A 9,510-nucleotide genomic window follows, 5' to 3' on the forward strand; every position below is an offset into this window, starting at 1 on the left:
TTCCAGGTCTCCCCTTAGGAAAGCCTCTATCCCCTCCTCCTCTCCCCTTCCTCTATAAGGGTCTGCCCAACCCACCCGCCCACATTCATCTTCCCACCCTGGCATTCCCCTACCCTGGGACATTAAACACCCTCAGGCCCTCTCCTCTGATGTCCAACAAGGCCATGCTCTGCCACATATGCAACCAGTGCCATGGATCCCTCCATGTGTATTCTTTGGTTGGTGGTCTAGTCCAAAGGAACTCTGGGGCATCTGGCCTTTGACACTGTTGCTCCCTCCATGGGGCTGCTAACTCCTTCAGTTCCTTCAGTCCCTTCTCCAACTCCTCCATCTGGGATCCCCTTGCTCAGCCCAATGGTTGACTGCAAGTATCTACCTCTGTGTTTGTGAAGCTCTGGCAGAGCCTCTCAGGAGACAGCCATATCAGGCTTCTATCAGCAAGCACTTCCCGGCATCCACAATAATGTCCTGGTTTGGTGGCTGTATATAGGATGGATCCCCTGGTGGGGCAGTCTCTGGATGGCCTTTCCTTCATCTCTGCTCCACACTTTGCCTCTATATTTCCTCCTGTGAGTATTTTGTTCACCCTTCTAAGAAGCACTGAAGCATCCACATTGTGGTCTTCCTTCTTCTTAGGCTTCCAGTGGTCTGTGAATTGAATCTTGGTTATGTTGAACTTTTAGACTAATATCCACTTATCAGTTAGTACATAACATGTGTGTTCTTTTGTGACTGAGTTACATCACTCAGGATGATATTTTCAAGTGCCATCCAGTTACCTGCGAATTTCATGAAATCATTGTTTTTAATAGCTGAGTAATATTCCATTGTGTAAATGTACCACATTTTCTGTATCCATTCCTCTGTTGAGGGACATCTGGGTTGTTTCCAGCTTCTGGCTATTATAAACATGGCTGCTATGAACATAGTGGAGCATGTGTCCTTATTACATGTTGGAGCATCTTCTGGGTATATGCCCAGGAGTGGTGTAGCTGAGACCTCAGGTAGTACTATGTTCAGTTTTCTGAGGAACTGCCAGACTGATTTCCAGAAGGGTTGTACCAGCTTGCAATCTCATCAGCAATGGAGGAATGTTTGTCTTTCTTTACATCCTCACCAGCATCTGTTGTCACCTGAGTTTTTGATCTTAGCCATTCACACTGGTGTGAGGTGGAATCTCAGTGTTGTTTTGATTTGCATTTCCCTGATGACTAAGGATGTTGAACATTTCTTTAGGTGCTTCTCAGCCATTTGAGTTTCCTCAGTTGAGAATTCTCTGCTTAGCTCTGTTCCCCATTTTTAAATAGAGTTATTTGGTTTTCTGGAGTCTAACTTCTTGAGTTCTTTGTAGATATTGGATATTAGCCTTCTATTGGATGTGAGACTGGTAAAGATCTTTTCCCAATCTGTTGGTTGCCATTTTGTCCTATTGACAGTGCCCTTTGCCTTACAGAATCTTTGCAATTTTATGAGGTCCCATTTGTTGATTCTTTTGTTGTTGTTGTTGTTTTTTGTTTTTTCGAGACAGGGTTTCTCTGTGTAGCCTTGGGTGTCCTGGAATTCACTCTGTAGACCAGGCTGGCCTCGAACTCAGAAATCCACCTGCCTCTGCCTCCCAAGTGCTGGGATTATAGGTGTGCGCCCCCATCTCCTGGCCCCATTTGTTGATTCTTGATCTTAGAGCATGAGCCATTGGTATTCTGTTCAGGAACTTTCCCCCTGTGCCCATGTGTTCGAGACTTTTCCCCTACTTTCTCTACTAGTAGATTCAGCGTATCTGGTTTTATGTGGAGGTCCTTGATCCACTTGTACTTGAACTTTGTACAGGCAGATAAGAATGGATCAATTTGCATTCTTCTACATGTTGACTTCCAGTTGAACCAGCACCATTTGTTGAAAATGCTGTCTTTTTTCCACTGGATGGTTTTAGCTTCTTTGTCAAATATCAAGTGACCATAGGTGTGTGGGTTCATTTCTGGATCTTCAGTTCTATTCCATTGATCTACCTGCCTGTCACTGTACCAATACCATGCAGTTTTTAACCACTATTGCTATGTAGTACAGCTTGAGGGCAGGGATGGTGATTCCCCCAGTTCTTTTTAATGTTGAGAATAATTTTCACTATCCTGTTTTTTTGTTTTTGTTTTTTGTCATTCTAGATGAGTTTGAGAATTGCCTTTTCTAATTCTATGAAGAATTGAATTGGAATGTTGATGGGGATTGTATTGAATCTGTAGATTGCTTTCCACAAGATGGCCATTTTTACTATATCAATCCTGCCAATCCACGAACATGGGAGATCTTTCCATCTTCTGAGGTCTTCTTTGATTTCTTTCTTCAGAGACTTGAAATTCTTGTCATACAGATCTTTCACTTGTTTGGTTAGAGTCATACCAAGATATTTTATATTGTTTGTGACTATTGTCAAGGGTGTCGTTTCCCTAATTTCTTTCTTAGCCTGTTTATCCTTTGAGTATAGGAAGGCTACTGACTTGTTTAAGTTAATTTTGTATCCAGTCACATTGCTGAAGTTGTTTATCAGCTGTAGTTCTCTGGTAGAATTTTTGGGGTCACTTAAGAATACTATCAGCTGGGAGTGGTAGCGCATGCCTTTAATCCCAGCACTTGGTAGGTAGAGGTAAGCAGATTTCTGAGTTCAAGGCCAGAGTGAGTTCCAGGACAGCCAGGACTATACAGAGAAACCCTGTCTCGAAAAACATAAACAAACAAAAAAAGTATACTATTATATCATCTGCAAATAGTGGTATTTTGACTTCTTCCTTTCTAATTTGTATCCCTTTGACCTCCTTTTGTCTAATTGCTCTACCTAGAACTTCAAGTACTATGTTGAAGAGCTAGAGAGAGAGAGTGGATAGTCTTGTCTAGTCCCTGATCTTAGTGGGATTGCTTCAAGTTTCTCTCCATTTAGTTTGATGGTGGCTACTGGTTTGGTGTATATTGCTTTTACTATGTTTAGGTATGGGCCTTGAATTCCTGATCTTTCCAAGACTTTTATCATGAAAAGGTGTTGGATTTTGTCAAATGCTTTCTCAGCATCTAATGAAATAATCATATGGTTTTTTCTTTGAGTTTGTTTGTACGGTAGATTACATTGATGGATTTCTGTATATTGAACCATCCCTGCATCCCTGGGATGAAGCCTACTTGATCATGATGGATGATCATTTTGATGTGTTCTTGGTTTTCAAGAATTTTATTGAGTATTTTTGCATTGATATTCATACGGGAAATTGGTCTGAAGTTCTCTTTTTTTTTTGTTGGGTATTTGTAAGGTTTTTGGTATAACTGTGGTTTCATAGAACGAACTGGGTAGTGTTCCTTCTGTTTCTATTTTGTGGAATAGTTTGAAGAGTATTGGTTTTAGGTCTTCTTTGAAGCTCTGACAGAATTCTGCATTAAATCCACCTGGTCCCCCTTTTTTTTTTTTTTTTTTTTTTTTTTTTTTTTTTTTTTTTGGTTGGGAGATTTTTAATGACTGCTTCTATTTCTATAGGGGTTATGGGACTGTTTAGATGGTTTATCTGATCCTGATTTAAGTTTGGTATTTGGTATCTGTCTAGAAAATTGTCCATTTCACCCAGATTTTCAAGTTTTATTTAGTATAGGCTTTTGTAGTAGGATCTGATTTTTTTTAAATTTCTTTAGTTTCTGTTGTTATATCTCCTTTTTCATTTCTGATTTTGTTAATTTGGATAGTCTTTGTGCCCTCTGGTTAGTCTGGCTAAGGGTTTATCTATTTTGTTGTTTTTCTCAAAGAACCATCTCCTGTTGATTCTATTTTGTTGATTCTTTGTGTAGTTCTTTTTATTTCTACTTGGTTGGTTTCAGCCCTGAGTTTGATTTCCTGCCATCTATTCCTCTTGGGTGTATTTGCTTCTTTTTGTTCTAGAGCTTTTAGGTGTGCTGTTTAGCTGCTAGTGTATGCTCTCTCTGTAGCTGTCCACGGAGAACTGAGTATACCTGAAAAGGAGTCTGGGAATGAAAGGACGGGAAGGCGAGAGAAGAATGAAGCCAAGACAAAGGTTCTCTGATCATGGCTCAAGGTTTAATTTTCAGCTCTGTGAATATATAGGGGAAGACCCATCTTTTGTTTTGGCTGGATTCTGTTGCAAAACAAGCTTAGCAGCTCAACGGGCAGTCTGCTTCTGTAGGAAATTGCAGGTGGGCAAGGCAGGAGACTTCCACCTAGGTTGGAAGACTCCAACCAGGTTGGTAGAAGACCAACTGTGGCAAACAATTAAGGTCTGATTAGCCTGATCAGGGCTGGGGGAAAGGCACATCTCTTCAGTTTCTTTTTGGAGGCACTCATAGCTATGAGTTTTCTTCTTAGCACTGTTTTCATTGTGTCTCATAAGTTTCGGTATGTTGTACCTTCATTTTCATTAAATACTAAAGTCTTAACAGAAGTTATGGACTAAATGGATTTAACAGATATCTATAGAAATTTCATCCTAAAACAAAAGAATATACCTTCTTCTCAGCACCTCATGGTACCTTCTCCAAAACTGACCATGTAATCTGTCAAAAAACAGGCCTCAACAGATACAGGAAGATTGAAATAATCCCATGCCTCCTAGCAGATCATCACAGACTAAGGCTGATCTTCAATAGCAACAAAAACAACAGAAAGCCCACATACACATGGAAGCTAAACAATGCTCTACTCAATGATAACTTGGTCAAGGAAGAAATAATGAAAGAAATTAATTTCACTGTGTCTCTGTTTAGTTTGTGTTTCCATGATCTGTCCATTGATGAGAATTGGTGTTGAAGATTCCCACTATTATTGTGTGAGGTGTGATGTGTGCTTTGGGCTTTAGTAAAGTTTCTTTTATGAATGTGGGTGCCCTTGGATTTGGAGCACAGACATTCAGAATTGAAAGGTCTTGGTACTCTTTCCTTTGGTGAGTATGAAGTGTCCTTCCTTATCCTTTTTGTTAACTTTTGGGTGACAGTAGATTTTTATCCAATATTAGAATGGCTACTCCAGCTTGTTTCTTGGGACCATTTGCTTGGAAAATAGTTTTTTAGCCCTTTACACTGAGGTAAAGGGCTAAAAAGGTCTTTGACACTGAGGTGAGTTTCCTGTATGTATGCAGCAAAATATTGGGTCCTGTTTATTTATCTAGTCTGTTAGTTTATGTCTTTTTATTGAGGAATTGAGCCGATTGATGTTAAGAGATATTAAGGGGTAGTGATTGTTGTTTCCTGTTATTTTTGACATTATTTTTATGATTGTGTGGCCATCTACTTTTTGACTTGTTGAAAGAACATTACTTTCTTGTGGCTGCCTGCAGCCACACGTGAACGGGTCTTCTGGAATTGGAGTAAGAGCCTGTGAAAAATTAAGGGAACCGGACTGTGGGAAGGGGTTAAAAAAATGAGACCGAGGCATGGTGTGTACCCATTCCTCCATTATTCAACTGTCTTTGGTACAAGTGGGTAGGTAGAGAAAACCCCCTCCCCCAGTCAATCAGCATCTTGTGGGCCAATCTTCAGTCTTTTGAGGCGGGAGTTCTGGCTTAACAGGAACTTGGAGAGAGGCATGGCTAGTAGCAGGAGCTTGGAGAGAGGCGTGGCTAGTAGCAGGAGCTTGGAGAGAGGCGTGGCTAGTAGCAGGAGCTTGGAGAGAGGCGTGGCTATTTGTGGCAAGGCAAGGTCTGAAAGAACCAGGGACCTGGGGTCAGGGACCTGGAAAGCCATATCTAAATACCAGAACTGCGAAGAAGGTTCCTAAAAGAAACTGGCCAAACACAGATGTGTATTAATCAGCCATCTTTCATTCAATACCCTTTATCACAAGCCAACAGGTAGAATAAATAAGGCAAAACCCCTCCCACAAGTTTGTCAGCAACTTGGCCCAATCAGCAACGTCTTCTTCAGTTTCAGGAGGTGGGACTTCCAGTGTAACTGGAACTTGGACAGAGGTGTGGCAATTAGCAGGAGGTGGGCAGAGAGGTGTGGTTATCAGAGGCAGGCGGGATCTGAAGAATCAGCCCTCAGGCAGGGGGGTTACATACCCCCTTGATCAATAATTGAGAAAATGCCCCACAGCTGGGTCTCATGGAGGCACTTCCCCAACTGAAGCTCCCTTCTCTGTGATAATTCCAGCCTGTGTCAAGTTGACACACAAAACCAGCCAGTACAATTGACCCCTTGTCAACTTGACACACAAAACCAGCCAGTACAACTGACCCCTTGTCAACTTGACACACAAACACATCACTATTAAGCCTCAACCCTTACTTTCTTATTCATCCGCAAGATCTAAAGTCCCACAGTCATTACATATTAAAAGTTCAATCTATTTAAAATGTCCAATATGTTTCAAAATTCAATGTCTCTTAACTGTGGGCTCCACTAAAATACATTCTTCCATCAAGAGGGAAAAATATCAGGGCACAGTCACAATCAAAAGCAAAACCAATGTGTGGGATCCAACTCATGATCTTCTGGGCTCCTCCAAGGGCTTGAGTCACCTCTCCAGCTCTGTCCTTTGTTATACACATCTTGTCTTCTAGGCTCCAGATGCCAGTATTCTACTGCTGCTGCTGTTCTTGGTGGTCATTGCATGGTACTGGCATTCCCAAAACACTGCTGTCTTTCGCTGTAACTAGGCTTCACCAATAGCCTCTCATAAACTGTCTTAATGGTGCCAAGCCTCAGTTCCTTTGCATGACCCCTTCAGTACTAGGTCATCAATTGCAAACCAAGGCTGCCCCTTCACCAATGGCCTTTCATAGCCTCTCACTGTACTGAGCCTCAGCTGTTCTTTATGAGATTCTCTCTTCTATCTCTTGTATTATGTTGGTGATGCTTGCATCTACGATTTCTGATCTCTTTCCTAGGTTTTCCATCTCCAGGGTTGTCTCCCTTTGTGATTTCTTTATTGTTTCTCTTTCCATTTTAGATCCTGGATGGTTTTGTTCAATCCCTTCTCCTATTTGTTTGTGTTTTCCTGCAGTTCTTTAAGGGATTTTTGTGTTTCCTCTTTAAGGGCTTCTTTACCTGTGTTCTCCTATATTTCTTTAAGGGAGCTATTTATGTCCTTCTTAAAGTTCTCTATCACCTTCATTACATGTGATTTTAAATCAGAGTCTTGCTTTTCTGGTATATTGGGTATATAGGGCTCACTGTGGTGGGAGAACTGGGTTCTGATGACGCCATGTAGACTTGGTTTCTGTTGCTTATATCCTTGTCCTTGCCTTTTGCCATCTGGTTATCTCTGGTGTTAGCTCATCTTGCTGTCTCTGACTGTGCCTTGTCACAGATGTGTTGGCACTCCTGAGACACCGGCTCTCTCCTGGTGGTATTTGGGTATGTAGCACTGTGGCACAGGATGTGATCTGGAGGCTGTGGCACAGGATCAAGTTCAGACACAGAGGGAAACCAGAGGGCTCCTGTCCCAAGTCGCTCCTCAGTTCCTGTGTCCTAAGGATTCTGGGCAGGTCCCTCTGAGAAGTGGTGGTCTTACCTGTGCTGACAGGATTGTCTGCACTTCTGGGAGGCCAGCTCTCTCCCACTGGTATTTGGGTATAGAGCACTGTGCCCAGATCCCAGTACTACTTAATATTGTGTTTTTAGTCTTTTTCTTCATCCTTATAAAATATTTTCATAAATGTATTCACCAATTTAAAATGGAATTCTGTTTTAAGAATTGGATATGACTTACTGTATTGTGCTGTCTTCATCTAAGGTTTCAATCCTTATGGTCTCAATATTTCCGTAGCATATGTCATGTGTACATTGCCTTGCCAGCTTTCTCTCCAACTTTGTTTTCAGACTCAGTTAGTTACAATATCCATTGGTAATTCTTTCCTACATTTTCCAGAAACTACAGAACAAGGTTTTCTTATATCTTTACCTTTCTTTTTGTCCTGAAGGACCTCAACTTGATTTTACTTTCTCATCATCAGTGATTGAATCTAGGACCTCATATATCCCGTTCAGCATGCCACTGTTGAGCTACGATCATCAGGAGTTGAAAAATACAGGATAAACAGATGTTTCCTTGCTCTGGAAGCTAGGCAGAGCAATAGATTGTGGGAAATGGGCTGCTCAGTTGCATTGGGATTGATACCAAACACAATGCTTCTTTCTAGGCCCGAGAATCTACGGATGCTGTCAAACATGTCAAAATGACAGACAGAGGCATCGTTCATCTGAGATGCTCTCCTCCTCTCCCTTATTTCTCTCAGAAACATATGCGCATAGTCTTGCTTTTCCCTGTCTGTGCTGAAAAGCACTGCAATATCTTGGGGAGAATAGCCATTACTCAAGAAAACACCACACTTATCTGCTACATAGCTCACGATCTTTTCCAGACTCAAGTATCTAAGCTCACAAGTGCCTGATACACCGTGGGCCCAGCAAAATTTATGGAGCAGGCTTAGGGACCCTTGAGGGATGCTGAACGGAGGATTAGCTTTGAATTTTTGCAACTCTACTTTTAGGAACTCAGCAATTTTATCTGCATTGCGTACCACTTTTGTGAGCGTTTCCTTTGGATACTGCCATAAGAAATTTGGGAGACCACTCTTCTGCAAATGACTAGTCTGAAAATAGTCCAGAAAGATCCAGAGAATTCCAGGACAACATTTCATTTTCTGAGTGATTCCTTTTGCCTTCTCATACCAGTTCCCATCCTCAGTGTGAAAATTTTGGGCTTCATCAATAATGATGTGTTGGATCCTCTTTGTCTCAAAGTCATCTTTCATGAAGGTTTTCCGGGTCACTGCCTGGCAGATATTTTTTTCCCTGCAACAGTGAAAAAGACATTCAGTATTTCTCTCTGACTATGTCATATTCCCAGCATCACAGGACTGCTATCTCAGCTCATTTTAATAATGAATTCCAAAGAACCATGGTAATGTAACAGAAAAGTTCAGCTTGGATTGAAAACACACAGACAAAGATCCAAACACTTACTGGATGAAATCCCTCAATGGCTGATTTTCACAGATGTAGAGAATTCTATTTGTTTCACAGTGGAATGTGTTTCTGATCTTTTCCATGATTTTCATGGCTATGATTGTCTTCCCTGAGCCTGGCAAGCCATGCACAAACAGTTTTCTGGTTTTGCGGAGACTCTTTGAGAGTACTTCATACTGTTGGGTTGTGAGAAGATTCAAAATTTCACAGCCAAGTTGGTCGCTCAAGAAAGATCTGAAGTTGAGCAAGACAATCACAAGGGCCTGCAGCAAGGCCTGCATTTCCTGAATGTTTGCAAGGTTATAGGAGTGTGGATAATCAATAGGAGGGACTGAGCCCCCATTGGTCTCAATATTGTTCTGAGAACTCAGGCAGAGAACCTTGGTCATGACACACACTCTCCCAGTGTAGCCACCAGTGTTCACCAGCTTCTGCTTTAGAGTAAAGGCAGTGCGGGTGCAATAGTCCTGACCCTGCTCATCCTGTTCCACAAGGATGGTGTAGAGTGTCGGGGGGCTATTCTCTGCAATCAGCAGAGCATCACAGATGACTCCCTGC

At 41.7% G+C, this 9,510-nt stretch overlaps 1 protein-coding gene across 1 annotated transcript; it reads right to left on the reverse strand.

Moving 5' to 3' along the window:
* Nucleotides 1-7,652: 7,652 nt before the first annotated feature.
* On the reverse strand, nucleotides 7,653-9,356 carry LOC116076976 (schlafen family member 9-like). Its single transcript, XM_031351124.1, has 2 exons — nucleotides 8,950-9,356; nucleotides 7,653-8,778 (listed from the first exon to the last, which is right to left on the reverse strand). Exons 1-2 carry the CDS (start codon nucleotides 9,339-9,341, stop codon nucleotides 7,968-7,970), a joined length of 1,203 nt encoding a protein of 400 aa, XP_031206984.1. The 5' UTR covers nucleotides 9,342-9,356; the 3' UTR covers nucleotides 7,653-7,967.
* Between the last annotated feature and the right edge of the window lie 154 nt (nucleotides 9,357-9,510).

The sequence above is a fragment of the Mastomys coucha genome, unplaced genomic scaffold (genome assembly GCF_008632895.1).
Source record: "Mastomys coucha isolate ucsf_1 unplaced genomic scaffold, UCSF_Mcou_1 pScaffold5, whole genome shotgun sequence".
In the NCBI taxonomy this organism is placed as follows: domain Eukaryota; kingdom Metazoa; phylum Chordata; class Mammalia; order Rodentia; family Muridae; genus Mastomys; species Mastomys coucha.

Excerpts from the sequence above, each read along its gene's own strand:
- LOC116076976 (XM_031351124.1), bottom strand. The coding sequence starts at position 9,341 with ATGACCAAGGTTCTCTGCCTGAGTTCTCAGAACAATATTGAGACCAAT. Across the intron at positions 8,779-8,949 it reads CCATTGAGGGATTTCATCCA|GGAAAAAAATATCTGCCAGG; the intron begins GTAAGTGTTTGG and ends TCACTGTTGCAG.